Source organism: Mya arenaria, chromosome 11 (assembly GCF_026914265.1).
Source record: "Mya arenaria isolate MELC-2E11 chromosome 11, ASM2691426v1".
In the NCBI taxonomy this organism is placed as follows: domain Eukaryota; kingdom Metazoa; phylum Mollusca; class Bivalvia; order Myida; family Myidae; genus Mya; species Mya arenaria.
This window is the reverse complement of record NC_069132.1, coordinates 4,041,131-4,057,493: the sequence shown is the minus strand read 5'-3', so window position 1 is coordinate 4,057,493 and position 16,363 is coordinate 4,041,131. Positions and strand designations below refer to the sequence as shown.

Here is a 16,363-nt window from a genome sequence, read left to right as displayed (position 1 = left end):
TGGAACAAACAGTCTCAATGGGCTTATATGACCAAACTGTCTCACTTTGTACTTCAGTTTGGATACCATTTTCTAATATATTATCTTGAAGTACTTACAAATTACAGCATGTTGGCAAACACCAAGTACAGCTTGGCCTCTGGTGGGCAGCTTGGTGGGGGGGGGGGGGGGTTCTTCAACAGACAGTTCCTCCTGGGTCTGCTTCCTATGTTAAAAAAATCCCTCCATTTATACTTTGGAATTGAAAGTGAGGCTTTCATTCATTAGTTACCATCATTTGGAACTATTTCCAAACATTAAATTGAAAGTGAAAGTAGTTTTTTTTAAAAATGTCAAAAATATATAAGAAAATTATATATTATTAATTTATATTATGTAATATAAGATTTTCACATTTCATACTCAAACACCAATATTCTATGGCTAAGCACTGTCAACTGGCCAAATTTCAACCAGATAGCTGTATAAATTAAGAATTTATAACAATTTAAAATAGGCCACCCCTCCAAAAGCTTCCTCTATATCAGGCGTGAGACCACAGTTATTTTTACTATATGTTTCATATAGACACTAACCTGGCTTTTGACTTTATACACACCCCAATTGAAAAACAAGGACATGGCATCTCTAGAACAATTCAAGACACAAAATATAATCACAAGAGAACACCATGTTGACCATTGACCCGACTGTCAAAATTGAGTTCAAATACATAACCCTTCCGCCAGGGAGTCAATCGGCTACAAACAACTAATTTTCAGACTTCCACAAGCTATGATTTTTCCAATATTTACATTGAAAACTATCAATTTCTGCAATAGAGTGTCAAATTCAGTCAAGTTCTCTGCAAAAAGAACATTTTTTGCTTCTTTTTCATTCAATTTTAATAAAATATTGATACTTGAACACAAGCACTCTTTGTTTCTGTATTCATATCCGGATCTTGGTCAACGGGGGGCAGATAACTGTGGTCTTGAGCCTCCTGTGATAAAACATGCAAACATGAAATACGAGGTTTCACCATAAAATCACCGCTGTTTTTGTTCGAATCTATTTAAATAAATGTACATTAAAGTGATAACCAAACATAAGCTTTGATAGGTTCGGTATTTTGATAACAACGCATTATTGCCGCGTGTTATTCATAACAGTTTACCGTATACCAAGTTCTCGGTGCAATGTTAATGAAACAAATAATGTTTTCTTTATTTTTTCATGTTTGCGTTCGTGACATGATGTATTGATCATGAGAAGATGCGTTTTTATGTAAAAGTATGAAATTCCAAACCAGTGTTGACAGGTATGCGCGATCACCATCCAGTAATGATGTCATTATGTCTGGCATAGTGGGGAAGAACAATAAGATTAATACTTTCCCTGCACTATGATTCAACAAGTGCTTAAGCATGCGAAAATCCTGTGTTATAAGTACGATTAAAGCATTTACAAAGTGTGATTCAACGCTTACTTTAAAAGTCACAGGTGGGAATATTAGGAAGGATTTATATTATTAAAATACTGAATGTAGCCTGTGCATCGGGCCGACTCGTCGAGTGGGGGCTTAAAGTGCTGTGGTTAAGGCAGACTTATCACTCAAGTCTATGCCGTCGGTCAGTAGAGCTACAGTGTTTACTACGGAGTCTTTCTGTAATTAAAGTGGTTAATTAATTTAATATTGGTCTATCTGTTGAGGAAACTAGTGAATTGTGATCAGCGAACATCAACCGAATCGGTTTTTTTTATAAAATGAAATGGAGATTAATTACATCAAATATTTCGAGTAACATATAAAAATAGTAATATTCAACGTATTTACATTAATATTCAGCAGCTACGAAAATACTTGAAAACAAAAGGAGTGTATTAAACACACCACTGTGACGACAATTTGGAATGTTTATTTTCTTAGAAATCATATTTACGTAACCTGGGATCAAACATAAACATGACACACGTTTCATAATGTTTTAAATACATTAAACGTATTTGATACATTCCAAAATTGTAAAGGATATCATTTATATGATTGAAAGGATTTTACTGGAAAATACCAGCTGGAAACGATTGGACTTAAATTATGACGTCATTTACGTCATGACGTTGTAAAAATAGTTATATGGGTGTTGGAGAAACGTGTTTTCTGTGACGTAGGGTGGCGCGTGACAATGCCCCACGCGCCCGTGACGCAGTGATAATGTACCCACGCGCGTGGTTATGTGTCTTAGCAATGTCCTGGATCGCAGTGCCGATGGCGTCGGCTAACTCTCTGTCTGTCTCCGAGATACAAGCTACAGGAAAGGTCAGTACACCCCGACAGGAACATTTTAGTTCCTGTTTCAGAATAATTCTACTTTTAAGATAAGCTTCTTTATGCTGTTTAAATATTAATACCAAATTATTGTTAAAATTTAAATAAGTTTCCCCCATGAATAGTGATACTGCAATCTTGAACTCTTGTGTTATTTGCAAAGCATAATAAAATATGGACAGTATAATCATAGTTTTCCATTTTCGTTTCCATCCACGTTTTAAATAAAAATATAATAGACTCGATGGTATGGAAAAGTACAAATGACAAACATTCAAGGTAATACGGCCGAAAATTATTTCAGATTTCTGTTTTCAATTTATGCTCATCTAACATAATACTCGGTCGAGCTGTGAAACATAGCTGCTACCATCATAAGCTGTGAAACATAATTACCATCATACACTATCTACTAACTCATCTTTACTGTTAGTCCGAAAGCCTTGTTTTTAATGAAGTTTTTACATCATGAATGTCAAGTCCGTCAACCAACGAACGTGGAGGGGTGACGGGGATCTGTCAATATTGCAAAAAATGCACATGAGGATGGTCACACTGCCCCAAGATAAGACCAGATCAGATCAGATAACTATAATTTGAACTCGGCATGCCATATACATTCACTATAAGCTAGTATGAGTATTTATAATTGACCTGAAAGAAATATTTCGAAAATTATCAAAAGGTAGATCAATTGGTGTTGAATTACTTATTACTTCTGTTGTTGATATGTTTCAATATTTTCATTTTCATTTTCCAAATAATCAGCATACAGAGCTCACTGGGTGAATTAAAAAATAATTGTTTAGTTTGTGCCATTTCGCAGTTTTATTAGTTTCAATCTCAAATGATAAAACGCTGTTTTTAGCTTATAAGCTTTTACTTATTGAATTATATATCTTTAGATACATAGTTATACACAATTTTATTTGTACATATGCTTGAACATATTGTCAGCCAGCGATATAGTATAATTTTGTAAAACCACATAGGTTGTGAAATAAACTCCTGAATGTTTGCGTTTGGCACATTCATTCATTCCATTACATGTAATGTTTGTATTTCGTTGAAGTGATTACACATGAAATGATCCATCTGTCGAGTTATGCAAACAAATAGTGCTAGAGATGATTGCGTATATTCCTGCTGTACATGCCTTTGGAATTCGGATATATTTCATCATACCCTTTTTAATTTCTCATTTTGTTTAAGTCTCAGGTCCAGGACTAATTTATGTTTGACAATTATATATATCCCAAGATGTACACGAATACATAAATGTATATATATTATCTTAAAGATATCAATGAAGTTAACGTTTTAGTCTTTTATTCTTATTAACTTCTTCTTTGTTTTGTTTTTCTAATTTTGTGTAATATTTTGAGATAAATGTACGTTCGGTAACATTCATTGTCATAGGCGCACACCTTTTGTTCGATTTCTTGTCTTGCTTTTAAGATTTACATGTTTTTCAAGGAGCATGTAAATAATGAACATACAAATGTCAAAATCGAAACATGCAGCTCAGTATGAAAACATTCATTTGTATCATTTACATTAAATTTATCAGCAAGTAACTCGGCTACGTTGGATTACAAGTGTTTCAGGTTAGCTGTGGTAGATTTTTGCAATGCAAACATTCAAATTAACTCTCCTCATGCCGTTTTGGAACATATCTTGACATTTTCTCACATGTCTTACACCAAAAAATTCCAATGCAAACACTGTGCAGCTTGGATCCCAGCCGTGAGCCTACGCCGACTGAGTGCTGCCTAGAAGTGGAAACAAATAAATAACTGCCTAGGTGTAACGTATACATGCACATCATTACAAGTTATTGTATTATCTTTGTTTATTTATTGTATATGTATATATTTCATGAAGTTTGCTTTTTCCGGAAAGAAATGTTACATTTGATCTATACCAAAATGTAATCTCCAAGGCGCTTTTATATATAGGAACGTAAATATCCCATAAATGAGATATATGAATTTAAAAATGTATACAATGATCATCTGCTAAGTGAATCACTATTTTAGCATACAGAGTGTTATACGTATTAAATAAAATATTTTCCAAATAAAAACTTAATGGAAACAGACATATGTATACACTGCAAGCTATTTGCACCATCATTGCATTTTAATTAATAGTACAATCTTTGCCATCACCCTTTGAAACTGATACATCAAAGCATAAGGAGATTTTCTTCTTTTAACTTCTAAAACATTTTGTCACGAATGAAGATCTGTATGGCAATATTTTTTTAATTATCAGCCCTATGATATATAGGGTTTATAATGTAAGTTGGTTGATCTGTGGGGCTGCATCACCTCAAGTTCGGCAAAGTCCATATCGCATGAGACTGAAGGTCGAGAGTAATGTATCTTTACGCAAGCAGCGATAAGTGATACCAACCCAAAGATCAAGCAACATAGTATGTCTTTTCTTCACAAAGGCAGTTTAAGAATAAAGATTACAATAATGTTCTTAACAAAAATAAATTGCAACTATGCAACGTGTGTTATACGCTCCTTTTTGGTCCCTATCAATATTAAGACTATGGAATAAAAAAGCAATATGTCTCCATTTTATAGATGAAATATGGTGCCTGAGACTGTATTTGAGTTAGTATTGATATAAATAAATACCTCTATACTTTGATAGTACTGCCCCTACATCTCCAGATCATCCTTCAATAGCATGTTAGCCACACCCTACAACTCCAGATCATCATTCAATAGCATGTTAGCCGCACCCTACATCTCCAGATCATCATTCAATAGCATGTTAGCCGCACCCTACATCTCCAGATCATCATTCAATAGCATGTTAGCCGCACCCTACATCTCCAGATCATCCTTCAATAGCATGTTAGCCGCACCCTACATCTCCAGATCATCATTCAATAGCATGTTAGCCGCACCCTACATCTCCAGATCATCCTTCAATAGCATGTTAGCCGCACCCTACATCTCCAGATCATCCTTCAATAGCATATTAGCCGCACCCTACATCTCCAGATCATCCTTCAATAGCATGTTAGCCGCACCCTACATCTCCAGATCATCATTCAATAGCATGTTAGCCGCACCCTACATCTCCAGATCATCATTCAATAACATGTTAGCCGCACCCTACATCTCCAGATCATCATTCAATAGCATGTTAGCCGCACCCTTCATCTCCAGATCATCATTCAATAGCATGTTAGCCGCACCCTACATCTCCAGATCATCATTCAATAGCATGTTAGCCGCACCCTACATCTCCAGATCATCATTCAATAGCATGTTAGCCGCACCCTACATCTCCAGATCATCATTCAATAGCATGTTAGCCGCACCCTACATCTCCAGATCATCATTCAATAGCATGTTAGCCGCACCTGTTTCACATTTTTGCAACACTTAAACAACGAAATGATGCTGTAAAGTTCATTTTTGATGTATAGTCAGTAGCATATCATATTTACTAGTCTAAAAAGGCTCGACCATGCAATACAAAAGAATCCATTACACGTCTGTCATGGTGTGGAGAGAATACGTTCTAATTAATTAAAGAAAAATCAACAGTCGGGTTGAAAAGTGTTACAAGATTTGCTTGGAATCATATGTCAGGTTATCTAGATTATTCCCGGAAAGAGCACACATAAATTAACTTGAAAATGTGCTCCGCACCAAAAGTGAGACATTGTATGCAATGAATAGTTAATTAATTAACATTAACCAACAACTGGACAGAATGAAACCGAACTCAAGTGTTGTATCAATTGGTGCTGTGATATATCTTGTGTTTAATCAGTGTCGCAATTAATTTCTTTCATATTTGAGACTGTTCTTTCGTACCTTTTATTTGAGAAATACGAATAGAGGTCTTTGAATGATGTCCTATCTGGTTGAGTGCTCATTAAGACAGTATATATGCACTGATTCCAGAGCCCAGTGTCGGTCACCGGAGATCCCGGGCACCTGTGGGCACACCTGGCAGTGATTAGCCCATGCCCGATCAATGGCCCCTTGTTGACATAACGCCCAGTATTAAACAATATCTTACAGTGGCATACACGTCATTTTGGCACTGCGCTAAGCTCTTTATTCCAAACTGCTTTGATACAGTGGCTTTGTTGAATGAAGATATAGATAATTAAGGTGTTACGGATTAAAGTGGATCATCATAAGCATTTAGGAAAGAATATGAATTATATAAACTTTTTTTACTTGCATTGACAGACACTGAGTGTCAAACATCTGTTAGATCATTTAAAATAACATCTGTAACAACCATTAACCATCGAAAGGTTGCTGGGGAATTCACGAAGCCAAACGGAATCTTTGTGTATTATTTATGTGTAGATAGTCTGTCCCCATTCTAAAACAAACTACTACAACGGCCATACTCCCTCGATTCAGACTCAATAGTGTCGTATCTGAATGTTGGTAAAAGATATGTATCCGATTTAGCCCAGTCCATGTCTCCTCAATTTTGTTTGAATTATGTGAAACCTGAGCGTTATGTTTCCGTCACTAACATCAATTTCACCATCTGTATTATTAATTAGAGACTTGCATTTCAGTTTCCCATGAGCACAGGTTATATTTTAATATTTATAGCAGATTTGAAGTCTATTAAAGCTGTATCTAACGATGGTTAATGTGTTCATATTTTCGCCTATCTTTTTCACCATCTGAATTGTAATTCAATACGTTCAAAACATGATTCCACGCCCGTGAATATTTAGATGTTGTTACTGTTTAAAATTGAATGTGTGGTCTTTTGAGTTAATGATTTATGTTAAATATGTGAAATTTTAACAGGTGTTATACCTGTTTGGTATGGTTTATTACAGTCGATGATGATGTTTGTTGTTATAATAAAACATACTCTGGATATGTATGGTAAATATTATGTGATGGACAGAAATATAGTCGCTGTCAAATTTATATACTGGTAAAGTACAGTTAAATTAAATGATTGTATGAATACTAAATACTTTTTTGAAGCATATGCTTGAGTTATCAATTTTTATGTTGCCTTATTGAATTAATTGATTTGTCGGTTTGCTATTAATCGAATTCTTCGAAATAAAATGTATCGGCCTTGATAACGCATTACATTTGTTTCATCGTTTATTTCCTGTCTATATTAGCTCGTCTTGAACCTACACATGTTCGCAAACATTTATTTTGTAAGGTTCTGGTTAAAGTTGAAAACGAGTTAAAAAATGTTTGTACGTCAAACATGTCAATCAATGTGAAGAAGTTAATTGGAAATAAGACCGCATCACACCCAATGTTGTGATTTTGCTCATTTCATCTCGATATTGTTCGATTTTAACCTCAATTAACTTTAAGTTTAAAAGTGTGTAAATATTAGCCCCATTGTTATCAATCAAATGATCATTCAAACATGCAAAATCACTCGCGATTTCTTCAGCAGTAGTATTTAGCCTGTATTTTACCTAATAGCTAGTTTATTTGTGCATTTGTCGACCGTAATGGTCTTCAGCCAACGCCTTCTATTGTCAGATGATATGTACCAAATTGTGCAAATTCCAAGCATGTGTCATAGCAAAACAGCGTTTTATATCTATTGTTTACGAAGATATGTTTGCATACTGGCAATTAAGTCACCGGTTTTTCCAAATATCCTATCTGTTTTTTTTTAAACCATTAAGTATCGTGTAATATCTTTTCAGATAACAAATAAGCATGTTAACGACTGAAAAAAAAAATATTATCATAATTTATGAGCGTTATTGTTGTTGTTTTCTTTGTTTTCGTTGTCGTTCGTCATTCTTCCCTATATTATTTTATGTGAAATATAATCACAAGCAAACAATGATTGCTGCTATTATATACATGTATATATTGAGTATGGTGCTATACAAATGTTACTTGGCAGTGACGGTGAAGACGTATATTAATATTTTGCTTGAAAAGAAACTCTAACTATATTATTAAGAACAGAACAGAACAGGCAGTTTATGAGACTTATACAGTTGAACAACGTCTTTATACATACAGTTATACATGTATTCATGTCACGTGTCTAAACATATAGTAAACTAAAGAAACGATATATGCAAATTAAAGTCAACTAATAAAGCAATAGGCAAAAAAGATAACTAACTTTCATCGTTAATAACATTATTTGTATGACTTCTTGACATTGGCAGGGAGAGGGGGATTATCATAACTATTTTACACTAAGTTGTGTCATAATCAATTGAACTGCGTCTAACAAATGCATATTTCATATATTAATTAAAACATTCATAATTTCGTTCTTATCACACGATGTCAGTAATTTATAAGAAGCGAGTAATGTACATGCAGTCGTGTCGGCTGTGATAAGGAATGCCTTTGATGTATTCTGTCTTCCGTACTATCATGCAGCTGAACATGCAAACAATTTGGAACGTTTTGATTGACCTTTTGAGGTGCTACTAACAAAGTAAATGCTTCTACAGTTACGTCACGAAGTGTCAAGAATACCGCCACGTGGGTACATTCCTGCTAGTCAAGGAAACACTGGTAGCCCATCACCGCCTGACGCCCGGGATCCCTCTCGTGACAGGCTCCAAACATAGTCTGATCAAATATGGAGCAATCGTAGTGTAAATACAGTGTTTAAGTTACATTGGACACAGGTGTTTGGATATTTGAGCTAGTTCAACCATAGTACAGTATTGAACACGCAGTGAAACTCTAGATGCGCATCTCGGTGACAAAATTGATCGTGTGCCTCTTATCAGAGGTGTTGAAAGACTCCGTGGACCAAAATCATTCCATATCAGAAGATTTGTTTCAGATAAGGAATCTATCCGAATATCAATAAAATGTCAATTTGCCTAAATCACATGACAGTTGGGAATTTGTACAAATGTAATATTTGAAGCAGGGTAGATTTGTGGGATATCGCGGTGACGACTTAGGTATTACACAACCTACACAGTGGATTTGTCTGATCCCGAGTTCGACAGCAGCAAGGAGTAATTCTGTCATACATGTCAATAATATGCTAACATTCGTCTACATGTATATAATGACGGGGTAATTTTGAATCGTTGTGCAGCATGCTATTGTTATTCCCTGTATGTATTCTGGGTCCAAGGTATTCATATAGAACACCATTTCATTCCGTTTTCCGTTTCCGTTTCATAATATTTTTTGTTCAGATAAATAATTATTGTTAAGACAATTGACTCTTAGAAGCAATAGACTGGTGGAAGAAGTAGACTGGTAGAAGCAATAGACTGGCAGAGACAATTGACTCTTAGAAGCAATAAACTGGTGGAAGTAGTAGACTGGTAGAAGCAATAGACTGGTGGAAACAATTGACTATTAGAAGCAGTAGACTGGTAGAAGCAATAGTCTGGTAAAAGCAATATATATTGGTAGAAGCAAAAGTGATTGGTGAAAACAATTGACTGGTTGAACAGCAGACATAGGTGTTAAACACTTCAACACTGTTTTTGTGTCGCCTGAAAAGACGACATATAGGGGTTACTTTTGTCGGCGGCGGCGTCGGTGGCGGCGTCGGCGGCGGCGTCCGCGTCCCATTTTCGTTTGTCCGGGGTGTATCTCCTAAACTATTAGTGGTATCAACTTGAAATTTCATATGTAGATAGATCTAATTGAGGGCAAGTGCAGTGCACAAGAACTGTTACTCTTGCTTCCATATTTTCAGAGTTATTGCCCTTTGCTATTTTTCATGCTTAAAGTTTTGTCCGGGGCATATCTTGTAGAATATAAGAGTTATCAATTTGAAACTTCATAGCTAGATAGATCTCATTGAGGGCAAGTGCAGTGCACAAGAACCGTAACTCTTGCTGCCATATTTTTAGAGTTATTGCCCTTTGTTAGTTTTGTCCGTGGCATATCTTGAAGAATATAAGAGGTATCAACTTGAAACTTCATAGCTAGATAGATCTCATTGAGGGCAAGTGCAGTGTACAAGAACAGTTACTCTTGCTGCCATATTTTTTGAGTAATTGCCCTTTGTTAATTTTCTTGCTTAGGTTTTGTCCGTGGCATATCTCGTAAACTATAGGAGGTATCAACCTGAAACTTATTTCGTAGGTATATCAGATTGAGGGAAAGAGCAGTGCACAAAAACCGTAACTCTTGCATCTCTATGTTTAGAGTTATTGCCCTTTGTTAATTTTCATGCTTAAAGTTTTGTCCGGAGCATATCTTGAAGAATATAAGAGGTATCAACTTGAAACTTCATAGCTAGATAGATCTCATTGAGGGCAAGTGCAGTGCACAAGAACCGTAACTCTTGCTGCCATATTTTTAGAGTTATTGCCCTTTGTTAGTTTTGTCCGGGGCATATCTTGAAGAATATAAGAGGTATCAACTTGAAACTTCATAGCTAGATAGATCTCATTGAGGGCAAGTGCAGTGTACAAGAACAGTTACTCTTGCTGCCATATTTTTTGAGTTATTGCCCTTTGTTAATTTTCTTGCTTAGGTTTTGTCCGTGGCATATCTCGTAAACTATAGGAGGTATCAACCTGAAACTTATTCCGTAGGTATATCTGATTGAGGGAAAGAGCAGTGCACAAAAACCGTAACTCTTGCATCTATATGTTTAGAGTTATTGCCCTTTGTTAATTTTCATGCTTAAAGTTTTGTCCGGAGCATATCTTGAAGAATATAAGAGGTATCAACTTGAAACTTCATAGCTAGATAGATCTCATTGAGGGCAAGTGCAGTGCACAAGAACCGTAACTCTTGCTGCTATATGTTTGAGTTATTGCCCTTCGTTAATTTTCATGCTTAGGTTTTGTCCGTGGCATATCTCGTAAACTATAGGAGGTATCAACCTGAAACTTATTCCGTAGGTATATCTGATTGAGGGAAAGTGCAGTGCACAAAAACCGTAACTCTTGCATCTATATGTTTAGAGTTATTGCCCTTTGTTAATTTTCAAGCTTAAATTTTGTCCGGGGCATTTCTCGAAAATTATAAGAGTTATCAACTTGAAACTTTATAGATAGATAGATCTTATTGAAGGGGATCGCAGTGCACAAAAACTGTATCTTTTGCTTCCATATTAGAGTTATTGCCCTTTGTTAATTTTCATGTTTAACTTTACCTTGCACACTTTTTTAGCTCACCAGAGCACGAAGTGCTCAAGGTGAGCTATTGTGATCGGTCTTTGTCCGTCGTCCGTCCGTCAAAAATTGCTTAAAGAACATCTCCTCTGAAACTACCTGGCCAAATTCAATAAAACTTGACAGGAAGCTTCCTTGGATGTCCCTCTACAAAAATACAACAAGGGGTTACGATTGATTAACAACAACAACAAAATGGCCGGCTTCCTGTTTTGCTTTAAAAACTTGAAAGTTAAATGGCAACATCATTGTCTATAAATGAATAAAATGCCAATCTAACAGCTATAATGTCGACAGTAAATAATTCGTCAGGCGACACATCCGACTCGCGGAGTTCTAGTATTTTAGAGCAATTTGTTTTATGCCTGTATCATACACTTTATAAGTATGGGCTGTTTTTATGAGAGCAATTATCGTACACGTTAAGAACGTTTATCTTGCCTTTTAACAAGTCGATAAAACAATCACCCCGAACCTAGGCCACTGTCACCTTAGTTTACACCGCGAGAATGCAGACATACCGACATGACTAAACATGACATTGCGAGGGGCAATTAATCATTTTTAACAGAAAATATTAATTACTGGAACTTTCAAACGTCCGAAACAATAGCTGAATTTAGTTTGTCGGTTTCTAGATATGTTGTCTTGTTTTCATCTATCATATGTGTTACTAACGTCAGTCACTCAGTCTCTGAACCCATACATTAAAATTAAGGGGGAAAAAGTAATCGAAAAAGTATGTTCGTTGTAACAAAATTGGTCTAGAAAGAGAAACAAAACTGATGGTGATGCGTTTTTTTAATTCAGTGATCGAAGGCACTTGCAGAAGAGAAAGACTTTATATATGTCTGTCAAAATTTTGACAGATTTTGAATGAGCACGGCAAGGCCTCTAAACACGTTTCATTTCAGCGCCACTTCAACTTCAACCACAATTGCACTCAAAATGTTGACTGTTGTTCAGATCCGTAATGATTACTTTCAGCGTCTGAAGTATTATATTATAAATTTCCAATTTATGTTTGAAGGCAAGTATTCAGCTATTGACAAAAACTTGATTCGTTTTCATCATTTCCAGTATGAATTCTGAGAGCAACTTTGTTCTAAACGACGTACAAATGTTTTCATGGATTTTCTGGAGCAGCAATGTACAAAACAAAAAAATACTGGACCGACACTTGAACCCTGCGGACCACAAATAGTAAATACTCTGTGCGGGAACGGTTCTGTTATAAGGAATTTCGCTGCTCTTTTAATCAAATGTTATACCACTCCTTTACGTATAAATGTTTAAGCACGGCTGTCTGTCAATCATTGCTCCAAAAATCATTGTATTGCATTTATCATATCACCGGTCTATATATTTTGATCATTGGACTTTCCACTCTCAAAACAAAAACTTTTGAATAGTGGAATGACACCCTTTCTAATATTTAAAATAAAATTGACACATTTGAGACAGCTCGGCTATATTTCTGTGATGTGGCCATTTGTTCATCTTTTAAGTTTACAACTTCGTCTTCCCTTTCCTTCCGGGACACTTTCAAGAAAATAACGACTTGTCCACAATTTCTATAACTAATGCAAAGTGCAACCGTAATGTCGCAATCAGTGTGATCGTAATCTCGACATTAGTGTGATCGTTATGTCGCCATTGGTGTGATTGTAATGTCACCATTGGTGTGATCGTTATCTTGACATTGGTGTGATCGTAATGTCGCCATTGGTGTGATCGTAATGTCGCCATTGGCATTGGTGTGATCGTAATGTCGCCATTGGTATTGGTGTGATCGTAATGTCGCCATTGGTGTGATCGTTATCTTGACATTGGTGTGATCGTAATGTCGCCATTAGCATTGGTGTGATCGTAATGTCGCCATTGGTGTGATCGTAATGTCGCCATTGGTGTGATCGTAATGTCGCCATTGGTGTGATCGTAATGTCGCCATTGGCATTGGTGTGATCGTAATGTCGCCATTGGTATTGGTGTGATCGTAATGTCACAATTGGTGTGATCGTAATGCCACCATTGGTGTGATCGTAATGTCGCTATTGGTGTGATCGTAATGTCGCCATTGTTGTGATCGTAATCTCGACATTAGTGTGATGGTAATCTCGACATTGGTGTGATCGTAATGTCGCATTTGTTGTGATCGTAATGTTCCCATTGGTTTGATCATAATGTCGACTTTAGTGTGATCGTAATGTCGCCATTGTTGTGATCGTAATGTCGCCATTGGTGTGATCGTAATCTCGACATTAGTGTGATGGTAATCTCGACATTGTTGTGATCGTAATGCCGCCTTTGTTGTGATCGTAATGTTCCCATTGGTTTGATCATAGTGTCGACTTTAGTGTGATCGTAATGTCGCCATTGTTGTGATCGTAATGTATTGGCGTGATCGTAATCTCGACATTGGTGTGATCGTACGCTCGACATTGATGTGATCGTAAGTTTGCCATTGGCGTGATCGTAATGTTCCCATTGGTTTGATCATAATGTCGACATTAGTATGATCGTAATGTCCCCATTGGCGTGATCGTAATCTCGACATAAGTGTGATCGTACGCTCGACATCAGTATGATCGTAATGTCGCCATTGTTGTGATCGTAATGTCCCCATTGGCGTGATCGTAATCTCGACATAAGTGTGATCGTACGCTCGACATCAGTATGATCGTAATGTCGCCATTGTTGTGATCGTAATGTCCCCATTGGCGTGATCATAATCACGACATTGGTGTGATCGTACGCTCGACATTGGTGTGATGGTAATGTCGCCATTGGTGTGATCGTAATGTCCCCATTGGTGTGATTGTAATGTTGCCATTTGTGTGATTATAATTTCGACATAAGTGTGATCGTGTGAGGTCCGGGAAGTCTAACATTTTGTTTATTTTATGTTATTGATATTAAATGAGATCCATGCCCACTATACGAGGAATTAAGGATTATTTATCTCATGAGCAATCTCGTGTACATAAGTTCGTAAAATTTATGACAGAAGAACGGATTGATTGTAATCATATACATTGTCAAAATATTTCCACTTGCCATTTGAACTATGAGAGACTTACTTCGAATGTATTTTATATATCAATATAAATTTATGTATAACATGTATTTGAACTATACAAATGATTGTGCATATTTAAATCATATTGCATTGTATTGTATTGCATTGCATTGTATTGTATTGTATTGTATTGTATTGTATTGTATTGTATTGTTTTGTTTTGTTTTATTTTGTATTGTAATGCATTGTATTGCATTGTATTGCATTGCATTGCATTTTATTGTATTGTATTGTATTGTATTGTATTGTATTGTATTGTATTGTATTGTATTGTATTGTATTGTATTGTATTTTTGTGTTGTATTGTCGCCATCAGTGGGATCGCAATACTGTCATCAGTTTGGCCGTGTGAGGTCCGTGTAGTGTTGCCATCGCGGACCCGCCCTAAATGTCAGGGGTGTTGGACATAAGCGTTACACACTCAAATGCCCTTTTATGTGAGATAGACTAGCTTAGAGAAAGTGAACCATAGTTTACATGACACTGCAAAATTGTAGCAATGTTTACTTTTATTACTTTGTAAATACGGCCAGGTGTTGAAAGCCAGTAGTTGAAAACCTAGACATAATGGTGTAAACTTTTCACACTGCCATAATCAGGTTTCACCAGTGCTCCTGAATATCAGGGTCGGCGTTGAGTACATATTACGTGGGAAGAGATGACAGTTTAACTTACATAATTAAAAATTAGAAATACTTAAAAAGGGTTACAAAGTCCAGGAGCATGTTAGTTGAATTTAGGTCCGCATTAAAAGTTGCTACTTCTTTTAATATCCAGCTTAACCACGATTAACCCATCTGTTGATAATTTGTTCAATTTCACTGTATTTTGTAAATATAAAGAACGTTGAAGATGACTTTAACTATGTAATTATTTACCTAAATTGGATGATTATTTTCTTATATAATTTGTAAGGCTTAAATTAAGTACATTGGCAGGTGCACGCTGCACTAAATGTTGCCACTAAAAATGATTCCAGGTGTTCCCTTGACTTTTAAAGAGCTGGGGGTTTTAACAAGGAGCAATAAATAATTTCATTTGTTATATCGTGTTTCACACATACTTTCGTCACATTTTGTTTATCTTTTAAACTATTTAATTTAAGCATACCGGAATAAAGTGAGCACCCTTTACAACAGAAATGTATGCAAGAATTTCATATTAAATTTGAAAATTTATGATGCATGTTATAATTAAATTTCATTTTATTTCTCAGGTAGATCCAGATGGTCTATGATTAAACATGCCGTGAATTTCACCCCACTAATAGTCCTATCGAACATTGCGTACTACGCACAATTAAGTTTATGATGTTTTCCTCGCGTAATTGAAATATGGCATGCGCTATCATGAGTACCAAAACTCTAATTTAACAGGTGCACATGCGTCTGATAGCCAGCCAACATCCATGTTATGGTTGCTTTTTAAGATTAACCAAATGCCCGTTGTAACGAGGAAATACGCCGCTCGTATATTAAAGGTGTTATATTCATTATATAGATCAAAATTATGGGTGTGATTGGTCTTTCTTGAACACAGTAGATAATTAATAGAGATTAATGGTGTTATATTCAATAAAAGGTTTAATCTTGCCTTTTAACAAGCCTGCAATACAACCTTTGTTTTCCTTAAAGTGGAAAACCATGAATCTGAACCACAGAAATGGAATGTATTGTCTACAAAAATTCAAAATAGCAATTTCCGTAACCCATTTATTACTACTACTTGAACACATCGAGTATGTATTTGTTTGTGGACCTTTTTTTCTGTAACGCAAATTAAGTTGACTGATTTGTTTTCTTCTCGTTTTTCTGCGATTTACAGCTATAACAGCAACTGAATAAGAAAGAGT

At 35.8% G+C, this 16,363-nt stretch overlaps 1 protein-coding gene across 11 annotated transcripts in view; it reads left to right on the top strand.

Annotated features, from left to right (window-relative positions):
- Window positions 1–1,172: 1,172 nt before the first annotated feature.
- The window catches only part of LOC128207699 (SPARC-related modular calcium-binding protein 2-like), a 35,760-nt gene continuing 20,569 nt past the window's right edge, over window positions 1,173–16,363 (top strand). For 5 of the 11 annotated variants that reach the window (XM_052910775.1, XM_052910770.1, XM_052910771.1 and 2 more), the window contains exon 1: window positions 1,174–2,299. In XM_052910775.1, coding sequence (XP_052766735.1) covers window positions 2,195–2,299 — 105 coding nt within the window. In that variant the 5' untranslated portion in view covers window positions 1,174–2,194. Of the gene's footprint in view, window positions 2,300–7,089; window positions 7,207–16,363 lie in introns of those variants that run through there. The other 6 variants (XM_052910776.1, XM_052910778.1, XM_052910777.1 and 3 more) reach the window with 4 other exon arrangements.